At 44.9% G+C, this 16,585-nt stretch overlaps 1 protein-coding gene across 1 annotated transcript; it reads right to left on the bottom strand.

Annotated features, from left to right (window-relative positions):
- Positions 1-3,572: 3,572 nt before the first annotated feature.
- TCEAL1 (transcription elongation factor A like 1) lies at positions 3,573-5,557 on the bottom strand. The gene is made up of 3 exons (XM_081566365.1): positions 5,486-5,557; positions 4,993-5,060; positions 3,573-4,617 (listed from the first exon to the last, which is right to left on the bottom strand). Exon 3 carries the CDS (start codon positions 4,603-4,605, stop codon positions 4,126-4,128), a length of 480 nt encoding a protein of 159 aa, XP_081422491.1. The 5' UTR covers positions 4,606-4,617; positions 4,993-5,060; positions 5,486-5,557; the 3' UTR covers positions 3,573-4,125.
- Positions 5,558-16,585: the final 11,028 nt, after the last annotated feature.

The raw sequence follows: 16,585 nt of genomic DNA, 5'->3' as shown, positions 1-16,585 counted from the left end.
ATATTCAATTGGATTCTCGCCTACTACGCACCAGGTATGTGCGTGCTCAGTTGCTTCAGTCCTGTCTTGTTCTGTGTGACTCCATCGACTGTAGCCAGCCAGGCTCCTCTGTCCATGGGATTCTCCAGGCAAGAATACTGGAGTGGGTTGTCATACCCTCCTCCAGGGGCTCTTCCCCACCCAGGGATCAAACCTGTGTCTACTGCATTGCAGGCAGATTCTTTAACCACTGAGTTTCTCGGATGTACTGCATACCACAAGCCAAAATCCCTATTTCCATGCCAGTCTCTTCCAAATTCTAGACACATATCTAACTGCTACTGGACATTTCCACCTGGAAAAAGATAATAGTGTGGAAACTCACCCAAATGCACAAACCAACAAGGATAGCATACTTAGCAAATCCAAATAAATTATTCCTTAAGCCCCAGAAAGCTACAATCTAAATTGGAGGCAGACTGGGGAGAATACAGAATTTGATTGAGATAAATCTGAGAACACACGGTCTACCTCTTATTTATCTGTATAATCTTCCTCATTTGTAAAAATAACTGAGTTTGTATTTCTGAATGGGAAAGGGAGCAGTCTCTGGACATTTTGCAAGAACCCTGAACCTGATCCCTCTATGCTTCCTCACCAGAGGGGCTCCCACTCCCAGGCATTGTGGGCATCCTGCTTAGCACACAGCTAAGTCCTGGACCCTCACTGCTTTGTGCTCTGGAGTTGGCAGGCTGGTAGCTTCTTGGACATGTGACAGGGATACCAGCCTTCTGTGTGAGCAGGGAAGTGGTGAGAGGCCCAGACAACCAGGCTCTGGATGCTGCTGACCCTCCACCATCAACACCTCCAAAACGTCTTCACACCAACCCACAGCCTGACTGCCCTGACCCCTGGTACTGCAGTGCATGGGGGTGTTCACACAGGAGTGACACCTCTTTTCTCCTGAGCTGAAAGACCTCAGGCCTTTAAAGCTCCCTTTACCTGAGGGCACCTGTACCTCTGGGCCTGGGCTGACGCAAACATCAGAAGCGCCGCACCAGCACACACAGACCTAAAGTCACCACAGAACCACCCAAACAGGCCAGGGCACATCTGAGGCCCTTCTGGGAATCTGAGCAAGGTGAGTGGGAGAGGGATGGGTGAGGTCTTGGCTGAGGTCTAACTCCATTTCGGGATGGCGGGGGGAGGGCTGCTTCACTGGACTCTGACAGAAGGGGCAGGCCCTTCTGCTTCAGCCCTAAGTTACCTGGTTAGGCCCAGGCCAGACACCTGTTTGCTCAGTGAGTACCCCAAGCAGTGTTTCCAGTTGGGAATCTTTGGGCTTTATCTCCTCCCCTATAAAAGGTTCCCCAAAAGGGAGGGACAAGGAAGGACAGGCAAAGTGCTCTGACCTGCCATGGGGACAGTCGTTGTCTTCCAGGTATGCATGTCTAGGACAGTCTGGCCCTCAGCCTAGAAGAGTCTGGTGCCTGCTGCAGGCTGGAGCAGAGAAACCAATGTCAGACCACCCTGGAGAGGGGTGTGCCTTGGGGGAGCCCTTCCACATCCTGCCCAGGAGGCTAGATTCATCCTGTCGTATAGAACTGGTGAGTTGCTGGACTCTCATCTCACTCCAGCCAGAATCCAGCCCAATCAGCATCCATCAGGCTACCATAATCGTGAGGAATGGTCTGGAGACATGAAGGTCCCCCAAATGACATCACACAGTGAAAAAATTAAAAGCAAAATCGAGGGCACAGTATTGGCTTACCACTTTGAGATCTGATTACCAAAGAACTTTGAACATATTTTTGATGTACTTGACTCATATTGTAAGGAAGTAGCGCAAGGCATTACATAATGTCAGTCATAGAAAATGCATCTTGCTCTTTTGTCACCTCTCAGGTTTTTATTTATTTAGGCCATATTTATTCTGTACATGGTCGTGCTTTGCTGCAAAAAATCTAAACTTTCTATTTTTGCCTGTGCCATGCCACATGTGGGATCTTAGTTCTCCAACCAGGGATCAAATCCATGCCCCCTGGCATTAGAAGCATGGAGGCTTAATTACTCGGACACCAGGGAAGCCCCCCCCCAAATTAAATTTTATGCAGTAAAATTGATGGGGTTATTTTTAATTCCTTATTTAAAAATATGGTTGGACAAGGCTTTTACCTCTTTAGTTCTCTTATAATCATCTCTACTTTGTATTTATGTCATAATTTAGCCTTACTAAAACTGGGAATATATTGTATACAGCTAGCAGTGACTTTCTAGCTTATGTGCTTATAAACAGAAAAGCAGATTTAGTGGGTCTGGGGTAGAGCCCAGGTCTCTTGCTTATTTTATAGGAGAAACACTGACACCTGAAATATTTAAATTTTACTGTTGAATTTGGGGAAACAATACCTCGCCCAGATCCCTTTGGCATTGCAAATTACACTTTCTAGAGATGTGAACACACTGAAGCTCACATAGTTCATCAGACAGACTAGGTTCATGATTGGGTTACAATTCTGAGAAATTATTAACCACTGTCTGTGTTTCTAGAGTAAATGCAATCAATAAAACAAAATTTTAAGTTTTTACAAACAAGTTTAACACAGAAATCATATCTGATACAGACATACATAGTAATTCAATGACTTACAAAGTACTTCTGCATGTTTCTTGTCTGTGTGGGGTGCGGCAGATGGGTGATATCCTAGCTTGAGCTTAAGTCATAATTTCCTCTAACTTACACATACTGAGCAAGTTAGAGGAATTAGTAAGGCAGGCCTGCCAGAAGCCTCTGGGAGAGAATTCACCCTAAGACAAGTATTGGTCAATTACAACCATAGTTATCCTTGCAGATGATTTGGGGGGGTGGAGGGAGTTCCAATTCTAGGCACATAGCATTGTGTCTGGCTCACAAATTTTTCTCCAAGCCCAGGTGAACTCATGTTTGCATCCAATGGAGAAAAGGCTTTCAGGAGAAAAGTAAATAAGGACTATTTTGCTAAGAATTCCATAAGACTCAGAGGTTTTAAGCAGCACTGGGATGGTGTCCACCTGGATAGGTGTAATATTAAAGCTAGAGTAGGGGCATCTTTCACATATCTGTTAAGAGACAGGGTTCAGCTTTGGTCCTGGAGCAACTCCAGAGCAATCAGTAAAGCTTTGCACCTGGAGAACTCTGGTACCTCAGCTGTGATGGGGGCCACGGAAGGAGCAGGACCCAGGAGAAGGGGCAGCTATAGCCAGCAGACATGGCGGTATCCAGGGAAGAAAATAGCAGGACAGGAGTAGTATGTAGCACTTACCTGGCATCGCACAGGATTTGTGGGTGCAAACAAGACCTTTGGATACTATCCCCAGTATCCGAAGGGAATCTAGACGGGATGGGGTCCAGCCTGTGCCAGTAGGGGAAAAAATATAGCTCACATGACCTTTACCTCACTTGGTTCCACTGAGGCCCCGTAATAAATAAATCATAAATCATAAATCATTTTATTCCTATTTAAGTAGGAAAACAATACTCTTAAACAAATGTGAGTACAGTACCTGGTTTACATTTGTGCCTAAGAGATTCAGAAAAAACACATGGGATTTACTTTTCTTTTTTAAAGTTCTGAAAAGTATTTATTAAGTGCCAAATTATCTTTATAAGATGATTCACAAATTTTTTCATTGCTTTACAGTTTTTCCCATTGTATTGTCTTTTTTTTTTTATTGTAACACATGTAAAATGTGTTCATCTTGAGAAAATGAGAAATTCAGATGAAGCAAAAATGAAAAACAAATCACTTGTTATCCTACCACACAGTCACTGTTAAACCTCTGCAGTATATACTTTGAGTTTTTTCTTTGCATATTAATATATAAATATACACTTTTTACAAAAATGTGATACTACATATAGTTTTTGAAAATTGATTTTTTCCACTCCACAATATATAATGTGCATCTTTCCATGCAAATAGAGAAGACATGATTGAAAGAGGATGTCTTGCAGACGGGGGTGAGACGCAATTTTATGCCAGTTAAAGAGAAATACCTCAAAGCCACACAAAAAGTTCAGATTAGGAAGACCTTGTAAGGTATGTAAGAAAAAGCAAAGTTCAGGTGATAATACATCAGGCAAAACAAAATTCAAGGCCGAACACATTAAATAGGATAAGGACGGTTCCGCCTGGCCTTCCAATGCATGATCATCAGTTTGTTTCGTACTCGCTTCATCTCTTCCATCTCCTCTGCTACCTTTATCATCTCCTCGTTGCTTAAATTTCTGCCGTGTATGTCCCCTCTAAATTGCGGGCGGGAGCGGGCCAGCCTTTCCTTAAAGCTTCCCTCTTCTAGCTTGTGTTTGCCCACGCCGCAAGGAGGCTGCTCCATGGGAGGGCGCGCCTCAAAAAGGTCCTTCCTCGACAGGCGCTCCTGAGGAGGGCGCTCCTCGGACTCGAGCATCTCGGGAAGGAGCTCAGGAAGGAGTTCCTCGGGAAAGAACTCCTCCTCCGAGGACGCCTCCTCGGAAGACTGCTCCTCCGGAGACGACTTTTCGGGAGACGGCTCCACAGAAGGCCGCTCTTCATCTACCTTGGGCGAGCTCTGTGGCTGCTCCTCGGGCTCCTTGCAGGCTTTTTCCATGTTCAGGATGGTCTTTTTTAAAGCACGGTGATACAGAGGAGACAAGAAAGGCAGAGGCGAGTCACAATACGCGCTGCCTGGACTAAGACCCCGCCCACGAGTTCCAATACCTGCCTCTTCCCCAGTCTGGGCCCGGGTCCTTCAACCTGCGCTGACGGAGGGGCTTTCCGGCCCCCGGGACCCCGCCGCGTCTGGTTCCCCTCCCAACCCCCGCCACCTTGTCGCCCCCTCCTTCCGAAAGCCCACCATTTTCCCGGCAGGCCTTGCCACACAGGCCTCTCCCGCAGGGATCGGGGCGGAGCGGGCCGGCGGTGCCGTGGACCCGGTTCCCTCCAGCAACCTCCCTCGCACCCCATGCCGGCCCGCTGCCCACCCCTCTTCCCCTACCTGGACCTCTCCCGGCGGCTGGTTCCGAGGCGGCCTCTCCTCCAGGTGCCCCGCTGTGACCTGCGGAGCTGCAGACAGACGCCGAGACAGGGTAGGGGGCGGGGAGGAGGGAAAGACTGACACACGCCCCCTTTCTGGGCACTGGCTGCCGCCCCCTCGTATTGCCCTCCCGCTCACCCCGCTCCATCTCAAAGCTTGGTCCTTCCCCCCAACCCCGCCCCTACCCAGCAACGCTCGTCATTTCTTTGCAGGCGGGAAGTGAAAGCGAAGGACTGCTTAGAAACTAGTTCTCAGTGCCCGTGTTGTCTTCTCGGGCGGGGGGATCCACTCACCTCCCCAGCCCACTCCCTAGACCACCATTTTTTGCACCGAAATGGGGGCGCGGGGGCGGGGTTTTGCAGGAAGAACGCCTGGACTCAGTGCCATCCCAATCCCAGAGGTTACTAGGTTGCACCGACACTCACACCGATTTAAGAGGGCGAGGGGGACTTACTTTCTTCTGCTTTCCCCCTCGTCCAAAGGGCGATAGGCAGATGGTGTCTGGACAGGCAAAAAGGACCGGGACGAGAAGGACTTGGGCAGACACGGGCTCTGGTCACGTGAGGGCCGCGCGTCACCGCCGAGCTCAGATCCCCAGTTACCACTTTGACCGGCGGCCGTGCTGCCGCAACCAGCCGGTATTTCTTGACCCCCGACACACTAGACATCGTCACTCACCTCTCTTGTTTATATGTGCCTTTTCTTGGTTACCAGAGACAGTCAGCATCCAGTCTTGAGGGTTATTGCCTCTTCCTCTCTGTGTCTTCCCTTGATAACACCTCTCTCTCTCATTCTCCTGTTATCAGCTACCAAGGCCCATTATTTCCCTTACAGTTCAGATCCTGCACTGAAATTGGACTGTTTCTCTTTAATGGGTCACTATCATATGCCACCTCTTCCAGTTTTAATGCACATCCATAACTCACTCATGTCCGTTTAGGTTCTATCAAAATGATTCTCATGTCTTGTCATTATAAGCTTTCACTTTTCCGTGACTTCGGGATTTTTTGAGTCTCTAGACCTAAATCACAAACAGAAGTGCCAGTCTAAATTGGTAATCATTCAGTTCTAGAACTCTAGAATAAATTAAAGCTTGTAAAGAACATGAATCTAAAGAGTGAGTACTTTGATTTTCATAAATTAGAATGCACATTCGTGCATCTAAGTACAAATAGTTTGAAAACATTGATTATCTGAAATGGGAGCATTTTTGATGGAGAACATGGCATTATTAATGGGCTTCCCTTGTAGCTCAGTCGGTAAAGAATCTGCCTGCAGTGCAGGAGACATTGGGTTCGATCCCTGGGTTGGGAAGATCGCCTGGAGAAGGAAATGGCAACCCACTCCAGTATCCTTGCCTGGAAAATCTCATGGACAGAGGAGCCTGGTGGGCTGCAGTCCATGGGGTCTCAAAGAGTCGGGCACAACTGAGTGACTAACACTATGGCATTATTATATATATATATATATATATATATATATATATATATATATATATATGTATGTATTTGCATATTACATATGTACTATGTATATATGTACTCTACATATATATACAATTCAGTAATTATAATAGAAGTAAGAAAGAATTTGCTGGACCTCAATCTTTGGATTGGAACAGCAATCTGCTCCAGCAATCTCTGGAACAGCAACGTCTTGGTGTTGCTGGTTGAGGCAATTTATATTAATTCATTAAATCAGCAGATATTTGGGTCCTGGGACTGCTACACCCAAAAAGATTCTGTGCAGAGGACATTCATATTAAACTATGCAATAATTCTGTGGACTGCACACACAGTAGCAGGATTAAAATCATGCTAACAGAGTTATTACAAGCATATGTTTTTGGATCTAATGGTGTTTTATGATCTTCAACTTCATACCTGCATCTCACACCAACCTAGATGCCTCTTTATCATGCAGATGCCCTTTCTTCCAGAGAGCCGACTTTACCTCTCCTCGCTGTATTTTACACTTTCAGGGTAGGCTGCCTTTTGACCTGTGAGGATCCTGGGTGGTCTAGTAAGTTTCCAAACTGAGGTTAATATGTGGAATTTCCCATTTTAAGAGCTTTTAGTCACTTTCTTGAACATCTAATTTACTTTGTGTTGAGAAGCATCAAAACAGCTAGATATTAATTCACCTCTATGTCCTTTCCATAACTGTTTTACTTTTCGATTTTTTTATGTCTTTAAAAAAAATGGCAACTCAACTGACTCTTTTTTTTAATTTTTAAAAATTTATATATTTTTTTATTATTTTTGACTGTACTGGGTCTTCGTTATTTTGAGCGGGGGCTACTCTCTAGTTGCGGTATGAGGGTTTCTCACTGCAGTGACTTCTCTTGCTGCAGAGCATGGGTTCTAAAGCACATGGGCTTAGTTGCTCCATGGCATGTGGAATCTTCCCAGGCCAGGGATTGAACCTGTGTCCTGTGCATTGGCAGGCAAATTCTTAACCACTGGACCACCAGGGAAGTCCCAATATGTGTCTTTTAAACCAAGTTTCAATATACCTTCTTTATTCTATTTTTGCCAGGTCACACAGCTTTCAGGATCTTAGTTCCTGGACCAGGGATCCAACCCACAGACCAGGGATCTGCCCCCTGCAGTGGAAGCCTAGATTTTTAACCACTGGACCACCAGAGAATTTCCTTTATCCACTTCACCAAGGGTTGACTTCATCATTAGTATGGTTTCTTTCCGAGAGGAACCCCATTCATTTATTCATTTATCTTTTTTTCCCCTTACATCCTGTGATGGAGAACTCACTAGCTTAAAAGACACCCCACTGAAATTTCAGACAGTTCTAATCATTCAGTGTCCCCCTCCCCCCACTTTGAGCTGAAATCTGCCTTCCTGTAATTTACATGCATTGGTCCTGGTTCTCCCTTCTGGAGTGTTAGAAAAGAAGTGTGTGCCTGTGTGCTAAGTTGTTTCAGTTATGTCCAACTCTTTGCAACCCCATGGACTGTAGCCCACAAGGCTTCTCTGTCCACAGGATTTCCCAGGCAAGAATACTGGAGTGGGTTGCCATGCCCTCCTCCAGGGGGTCTTCCCCACCCAGGAATCTAACCCGAGTCTCTTACATCTCCTGTACCCACAGGTGGGTTCTTGACCACTAGCACCACCTGAGAAGCCCACAAAAGACATATAAAATAACTAAAGTGCCTTTTACTCTTGACAGCCTGACTCTGGAAAAGTTAACATTCTGCTTCTTTCCCCCGCCTACCTGTGAGACACAGTGTGCAATATTCTCGACTTTTCTGTGACTCTACTTCCTCATCTGCAAAATTGGAGACAATTAGTCCCTACCTCATAGGACTGGTAAGAGGAATCAATGAGTCAGTATATGTAAAGAACCTGGAGTAGTGCCCAGCAGATAGAAAGCATTCTATAAGTATTAACTGTAATAATAGTAACTAATGATAGTATGATACTACTAATAATACTACTAATTATCATCCTTTTTTATTGACATTAATTGAACATGTGTGCCAGGCATTGCACTAAGCACTGTCACATATGCTATCTCATTTAATCTTTAAACAGTTAACGTTCTCACTGTTTGTTTTTTTGGTTCGGTTTAATTTCCCAAGTTATTTTGGCTCATTCTAATGTGATATATTTGTTCAGTCACTCATCCTACATGCTCCTGAATTTATAAATGTCTGAAAATACTGAATATTCTTCCTGGTGTAACATGGAGGGATTTGACCACATCCTTCATTCTGGAATAGCTGAGATATATCTACAGATGCATCCTAAGATCGTAGTAGATTTCGTGGATGCCATATCACGCAATTGAATCCGCTTTAAGTTGCAGTCAGCTGAGAACCCCCCCAATCCCTGTTAATGCACTTCTGTAAATCAGTTTAGATTTTTTTAAAGAGATTATTTATTTATTTACTTAGTTTTAACTGAGCTGGGTCTTCATTTTTGCACGTCGGCTTTCTCTAGTTGCAGTGATTGTGGGCCATTCTTTGTTGCAGTGTGCAGGCTTTTTATAGCGGTGGCTTCTCCTGTTGTCGAGTGGAAGCTCTCCTCATGTGGGCTTCAGTAGTTGTGGTGCACAGGCTTAGTTGATCTGTGTCATGTGGAATCTTCCCAGACCAGACATCAAACCCATGTCCCCTGCATTGGCAGGCAGATTCTTTATCCACTGTACCACCAGGGAAGTCCATCAGTTTAGTTTTAACCCAAGTGCAGAAGTTTGTGTTTTTCTGGGTTAAATATTGCCTGTAAGATTCACTTCCTCATTCTTTGAATCCAGATTCAGTACATTAGCTACAAAATATTAGTTCATAGCACACTATTAGTACTAAATGGGATGATAACTTCAGCAAGCTTAGAAAAGATCTAAGGGAGATCCTCAGCAAAGAGCTCTGACTCCAAATGAAAAAAAAATTCCTTTTCCCTTTTGGTATGGCAGCCAGGAGTATGCCCTGCCAGGCCAACCCCCCTCCTTTCCTTTCTTAGGGTGGATTTACCTTCTGCTGCTGCTGATAGGGCTTCCCTAGTGACTCAGACAGTGAAGAATCCACCTGCAATGTGGGAGACTTGTGTTCAATCCCTGGCTTGGGAAGATCCCCTGGAGAAGGGAATGGCAACCTACTCTAATATTCTTGCCTGGAGAGCTGATAGAAGCTAATGGTTGCCTCTGAAATCTCCCAAACCAATATAGATTAACCCTTAATGAGAACTTGGTAAACATGGAAGGCAGACAGGGAGGTATGAGGAATTAGAACCAGAAAGAAGGAATGAAGACAGTGTCTTTGTATTGGCTCTAAGTCTCTTCCTGACAATAGATCATTTGGGGTTCCTTTGAGAGGATAAGGTGAAGAGGGTTCTGCCATGGTGACAACCATTTGGTACAAAGGAACGTGGTCTGCTTCTTGGTGCATATGGGGGGAGGGAAGGTCATGGTGATGAAATAATTCTTCCCATGGATTTGATTTGATACTGCTGATTTAGGGTCCTGTGAGAGTTTAGTCTAAGGAACTCCATTCTGAAAGTGAGAGGCCTCAGGCTCTGGGAGGTTACAAATTGTTCCCACAGAAACAGATAATAGTGAGTAGCAGTTGTTGTTTAGTCACTTAATCATTTCGTGTTTGACTCTTTTGCAACCCCATGGCCCGTAGTCCTCCAGGCTCCTCTGTGCATGGGATTCTCCAGGCAAGAATACTGGAGTGGGTTGCCATTTCCTTCTCCAGGGGATCTTCCTGACCCAGGGATAGAACCTGCGTCTCCTGCATTGGCAGGTGGATTCTTTACCATTGAGCCACCAGGGAAGCCCAGTGAGTAGCAGAGATGGGATTTAAACCCTGGTAATGCTTCCCTGGTGGCTCAGATGGTAAAGCGTCTACCTGCAATGCGGAAAACCCGGGTTCGATTCCTGGGTCGGGAAGATCCCCTGGAGAAGGAAATGGTAACCCACTCCAGTACTCTTGCCTGGAAAATTCCATGGACGGAGGAGCGTGGTAGGCTACAGTCCATGGGGTTGCAAAGAGTCGGACCTGACTGAGCAACTTCACTTTTATGTGACATGAGACACTGAACCTTTAACAACTTTGTAGAACTGCTACTTGGCAGTGAGCTGTAGCCATGTTTACTCGCAGTCAAGGTGAGGCCTTTTCAGGGAGCAGGAGCTGAAGGTCCCAGAAGGCGGGCAGGGCAGCCATGCAGGCCAAGGGGGAAGACTGTCAGCCCCTGCCAGCTGCTGCCATGACAACAGTCTCCAGGGGCGTGGCCTTTCTCTGGGAGCTCTGAGGAAGCCCAGGGTAGGTCTCTGGTTCAGGGATTCCTGCTCCCTGGTGGGACTGCCTTGTGTGGCAGATACAGAGTCCCCCTGACCCTTGCCTGCAGAGCCCCTCTCCAGCACAGACTCCACGGAGGTCTGGTTTCCCTTTGCAGGGCCCATCTGTCTGGAGATGGACTTGAGGAATTCAGTTCTCTCCAGCCCAGAGGTTCCCCCTGCTGCTACCGCCTCTTCATTCTTTCCTAATGACACCCATGTCAGTACTTGGATCACAAGACTTGCTGCCTGGGGCTGTAGCAGGCCCTGTCCAGCCTGGGGCTCCCAGGCCTGCCTCCCCCACCCCCACCCCAGGGCGAATAGCCAGGTGGGAAATGCAGTGACAGGAGCCCCTCTCTTCTGCTTCTGGTTTCATCCTAATTGAACCGGGACACACACACACACACTGCAGATGTCCAGATAAATGAGGAAGGGACACACACACACACACACACACACACACACACACACACACACACACACACACACACCCCTACAGACGCCCAGACACACACACACACACACACACACACACACACACACACACACCCCTACAGACGCCCAGACACACACACACACACACACACACACACACACACACACACACACACCTACAGACGCCCAGAGAAAGAAGGAAGGGACTCTGAGGAAAGGTGGGGTGGCACCTCAGGTTTCTGGGAGACACTCAGGGAGAGGGAAGGCAGGTGCAGACCTGGACTGAAGGATGCGTTAATGGGCTCTTGGCTGGGCAGGGCTTGGGCTGTCACTGGCTGGAGGGCTGTGGGGGCTGGGTGCCTTCTATCCTTCTCCATGCCTTTGTGTTCCCCTCCTTCTCCCTGAAAGGTGGGCTCAGGGGCTGTGGTAGAACAATGAACAAGGTCCCTTCCAGATCCAGGATGCTGAGTCCACACTGTCCACTAGGGTGGAGTGAGAGATCCCTTGATCTCTCTTAGGAACACCATTTGGCCTGACTGGGGGCCTTTCCAGACTGGTGGCTGCTGCCTTTCCCAGAATCCAGATGAGCTCAGAGCACAGAATTCTTTCCTCCTGGACCCCATAATTCTCACAGCCTTAGTCACTCTTGGCCTCTTGGACTCTCGAAAGGGTCCAAATCAACCCTAAGTCTGGTTGACAGAGGTAGGGACAGAGGCTGGGTAGGCTATGTAATTTGCAGTGCCCAGTGTAAAATGACAATACAAGTCCCTTTGTTCAACCCTTTGTTTTTCAGTCCCTTTGTTTGAACCCTTTGTTCAAAAAGTAAGGAAAAAGGTGCTATTAAAGGTATTAAAATATAAAGCTTTTCCCCCTGTGGTCTCCCTTTTGACATTTTTTAAATAGACTTCATTTTTTAGAAGTTTTTGATTTACAGAGAAATTGAGAAGATACTATTGAGAATTCCCAAATACTCTGTACCAAGGAGCATTTTGTGCTTAGTCGCTCAGTGGTGTCTGACACTTTCTGACCCATGGACTGTAGACCACCAGTCTCCTCTGTCCATGGGATTCTCCAGGCAAGAATACTGGAGTGGGTGGCCATTTCCTTCTCCAGGGGATCTTGCTGACCCAGGGATTGAACCCAGGTGTCCCACATTGCAGGCGGATTCTTAACTGACTGAGCCACCAGGGAAGCCACCTTATACATTAATATAATACATTTGTTGTAAATAATGAACCAGCATTGATACATTGATACATTATCATTAACTAAAGTCTATACTTTATTCAAAGTTACATTTTTTTTTTTTTTTAGGTAATGCCCATTTTTTACTCCTGGATCCTATCCAGAATACCACATACTTTGAGTTGTCATGTCCTTAGGCTCCTCTTAGCTGTGACAGTTTCTCAGACTTTTACTGATTTTGATGATCTTTATAAGTATGAGCCAAGTATTTGTAGAATGACTGTCCATTTGAGATTTGTCTTGTGTTTTCCTCTTGGTTAAACTGGGATTATGGGTGTGGAGAGGAAGATCACAGGATAAAGTGCCATTTCATCACATCATATCAAATCTACATGCTGTTGATATCATTTATGACCACTGATGTTGACCTTGACATTGTGCTTTTTATTTATTATTTAATGTCATTCTAAGTAGAGTTGAAAATTTTAACTATTACCATAAATTTTATAGTCTGTATTCTACAATATCAGTGTTAAATGCAAATACATGAGCACTTGACTCATATGCAAAATCACCAAAATTGCATAATTCACATTTTGTAGCTCATACATGCATATTTATTTACTTCTTAACAGAACAGTGGAAATGTCACACAAAACTCATTCAACTGTTTTTATGTTACTTTTTGGTACACGTGCATGTGCACATTCTACACATACAGCATGGAATTGCAACTGCAGGTTATTCTATCTTTTCTTTGTCATCATTTTCAACAGTAAGTGGTTGGCAAATACAAGGAGGTAACATATGTCCCTGATGGCTCAGTGGGTAAGGAATCTGCCTGCAATGCAGGAGCCACAGGAGATGCAGGTTCAGTCCCTGGGTTGGGAAGATCCCCTGGTGGAGGAAATGGCAACCCACTCCAGTATTCTTGCCTGGAGAATCCCATAAACAGAGGAGCCTGGGGGCTACAGTCCAAAGGGTGGCAAAGAGTCGGACAGGACTGAGCACTAAGCACGCATGCGCAATGTATGTCAGAAAGGATGTGGTTGGATTTCTTGGTCATTTGTGTTTCTTGGAATGTGACTATGTGTTGCAAGTAAGTTCTGGGTGGAATCAAAAGGGTGGCCTCTCCAGGCTATCAGCAATCGTAAAAGTAACCAGCTTACCAGTTTCTTGCTTTGAGTCTTGCTAAGCTCCCATTCCAGGCTCCACTGGAATTTAGTGCTCATGGGGCACAAGGAATGAAACATGCAAACTGAACAGCAAGAATGACAGACACACATACTGTGTGTTTCCTCTCCTATCCTTTCGTCAATACTATGCTGTCTTGGTTACTACAGCTTTATAGGAAGGCCCAAAGTCAGTCATTGCCAGTCTTCTGCTATTCTTTTTCAAGGTTGCTTCGACTGCTACAGATTCTGTGCATTTCCTTACAGATTTCAGGATCAGCCTGTCAATTTTCACACATACACAAAACCCAGCTGGGATCTTAATTGGAATTATACTGAGTATACAGACCTAGGGAGAATTGCCACTTTGACGGTATTGAGTTCTCTGAAACATGAACATGGTATACTTTGTCATTTGTCAGGTTCTTCTATGATTACTTTCAGCAGTATATTGTAGTTTTCACTGTGTAAGTCTTCATGTATTTCCTAAAACTTATCCCTACTGACTTCACTCTTTTTGATATACCATCGCAAATGGTATTTAAGGTTTTCATCTTCTAATTGTCTATTTCCAGTATTTAAGCTATATACTTGATTTACATATAGCTACCTTTTATCCTGAGATGGTTGCCAAAATCTTGGCCCCCTGTCCACTGGTGCCAAATAAAAAAAATGCAGAGAGTTTGGAGGAAATAGAAAAATGGCTTTATCTTTGCCTGGCAAAGGGGAATACACAGCAGGCTAGTGCCTCAAGAACTATGTCCCCTCTCTCTAGGGGATCAGAGAGATTTTTATATCCCAAATGAAAGTCTTGCATTTTTTTTCTTTGCAAAGTTTCAAAACAGTCACAGCTGGTATCAGGCAACTCAGCAAGTGTTTTTATTTTCCAATCTGGTAAAATAAACTGAAATTTTACTGTTACAGTAAAAACCAAAAATTTACTGTTTGATCTGGTGTCCCTGAAGTTATTGACCGGTGACCTTCTTTCTGAAATGCAGAATGCTACAACAGGGTGTTGGAGGAGGAGAATGCCATGTGTAGAGTGTAATCTATATGGACTCAGAGAGTAGTTAGCTTTGTGAAGGACAAGTCCAGCTGCAAATGTTTGTTAGTAGTAATAGCTAAAGAATAACCAAGATTGTTTAACTCTTGCAGGCCTGTTTGGCTAGTATGTGCTAAAGGCTGTTCACTCATTTCTGCTTTTGCTGCAACAAGACCATGCTAAATTCACTTATTAGTTCTAATAACTTTATATAGATTCTTGGCTTGGTGATTTAGTTGCTAAGTTGTGTCCAACTCTTTGGGGCCCCATGGACTGTAGCCCACCAGGCTTCTCTGTCCATGGGATTTCCCAGGCAACAATATTGGAGTGGATTGCTATTTCCTTCTCCAGGGTATCTTCCTGACCCAGGGATTGAACCTGCAACTCTTGCTTGGCAAGGATATTCTTTACCACTGAACTACCAGAGAAGCCCCACATTGTTGAATAGCAGTGGTAAAAACAGGCCTCCTTGCATTGTTCCTTTAATAGGAAGAAAGTGTTCAGTCTTTAACTATTAAGTATGATGTCAGCTGTAGTTTTTTCATAGATGACTTATTTCAGGCTGAGGAACTTCCTTTCTAGTCAAAATTTCCTAAGAAATTTTATCATAAGTGGGTATTGTCTTAGATCAAATGCCTTTTATATATCTATTTAAATGGTAATAATGTTTCTCCTGTATCCTGTTAGTATGTTGAATTATATTGTCATGACCAAGCTCATGATAAAGCTCATTTATTATACTTCTTATATATAGCTGGATTCAATTTGCCAAAATTTTTTAAAGAATTTTTGCATTTATGTTCATGAGCTATATTGGTCTTAGATTTTGTGTAATGTTTTTGTTTAGTATCAGAGTAATTCTAGCCTCATTATGTAAGAGGAGACCTCTTGCTCTAATTTCTGAAAGAGTCTGTAAAATTGGTATTATTTCATCCTTGAATGTTTGATAGAATTCACTAGTGAAGACATCTGGGCCTGGAGTTTTCCTGGAAGTTTTTAATAACAAATTAATTTTTTTTAATAGATACAGGGAGTGGCATGCTGGAGCTTGCTTGTACTAGCTAATTGAAAGCAGATTGCTTTCATCTCATAACAAATCTTCATTCAGTGATGTCGCATTAATAGCTTGAAATTGGCTATGGTTTACACCGTAGAAGCTAGATATGCTTATAAATTAAGGACTTTATTTTCTTCTAGAGACCTGATGGTTAAAATCCATTCTTCTGTTCAGGTCTTCAATTTTTTTTAATTTTTATTTATTTATTTTTGGTTGTGCTGGGTCTTTGGTGCTGTTCTTGGACTTTCTTTAATTGCTGCCGCTGCTGCTGCTACTAAGTCGCTTCAGTTGTGGCCAACTCTGTGCGACCCCATAGATGGCAGCCCACCAGGCTCCCCCGTCCCTGGGATTCTCCAGGCAAGAACACTGGAGTGGGTTGCCATTTCCTTCCCCAATGCAGGAAAGTGAAAAGGGAAAGTGAATTCGCTCAGTCGTGTCTGACTCTTAGCGACCCCCTTGACTGCAGCCCACCAGGCTCCTCCGTCCATGGGATTTTCCAGGCAGGAGTACTGGAGTGGGTTGTCATTGCCTTCTCCGTTAATTGCCACAAGTGGGTGCTATTCTTTGTTGCGGTGCATGGGCTTCTCATTGAGGTAGCTTCTCTTGTTGCAGAGCATGGGCTGTAGGTCCAGTGGGCTTCAGTAGTTGCAGCACAGGGGCTCAGTAATTGTGGCTCACGGGCTCTAGAGCACTGGCTCAGTAGTTGTGGCACACGGGGCTTAGTTGCTCCACGGCATGTGGGAACCTCCTGGACCAGGGATCGAACCCATGACCCCTGCACTGGCAGGCAGATTCTCAACCACTAAACCACCAGGGAAGCCCCTTCAGTTTCTTTTTGAGTGACTTTGGCGATTTGTATTGGAGAAGGAA

Source organism: Giraffa tippelskirchi, chromosome X (genome assembly GCF_054371585.1).
Source record: "Giraffa tippelskirchi isolate mGirTip1 chromosome X, T2T-mGirTip1v1.2.pri, whole genome shotgun sequence".
In the NCBI taxonomy this organism is placed as follows: domain Eukaryota; kingdom Metazoa; phylum Chordata; class Mammalia; order Artiodactyla; family Giraffidae; genus Giraffa; species Giraffa tippelskirchi.
This window is presented reverse-complemented; position numbering and strand designations above follow the sequence as displayed.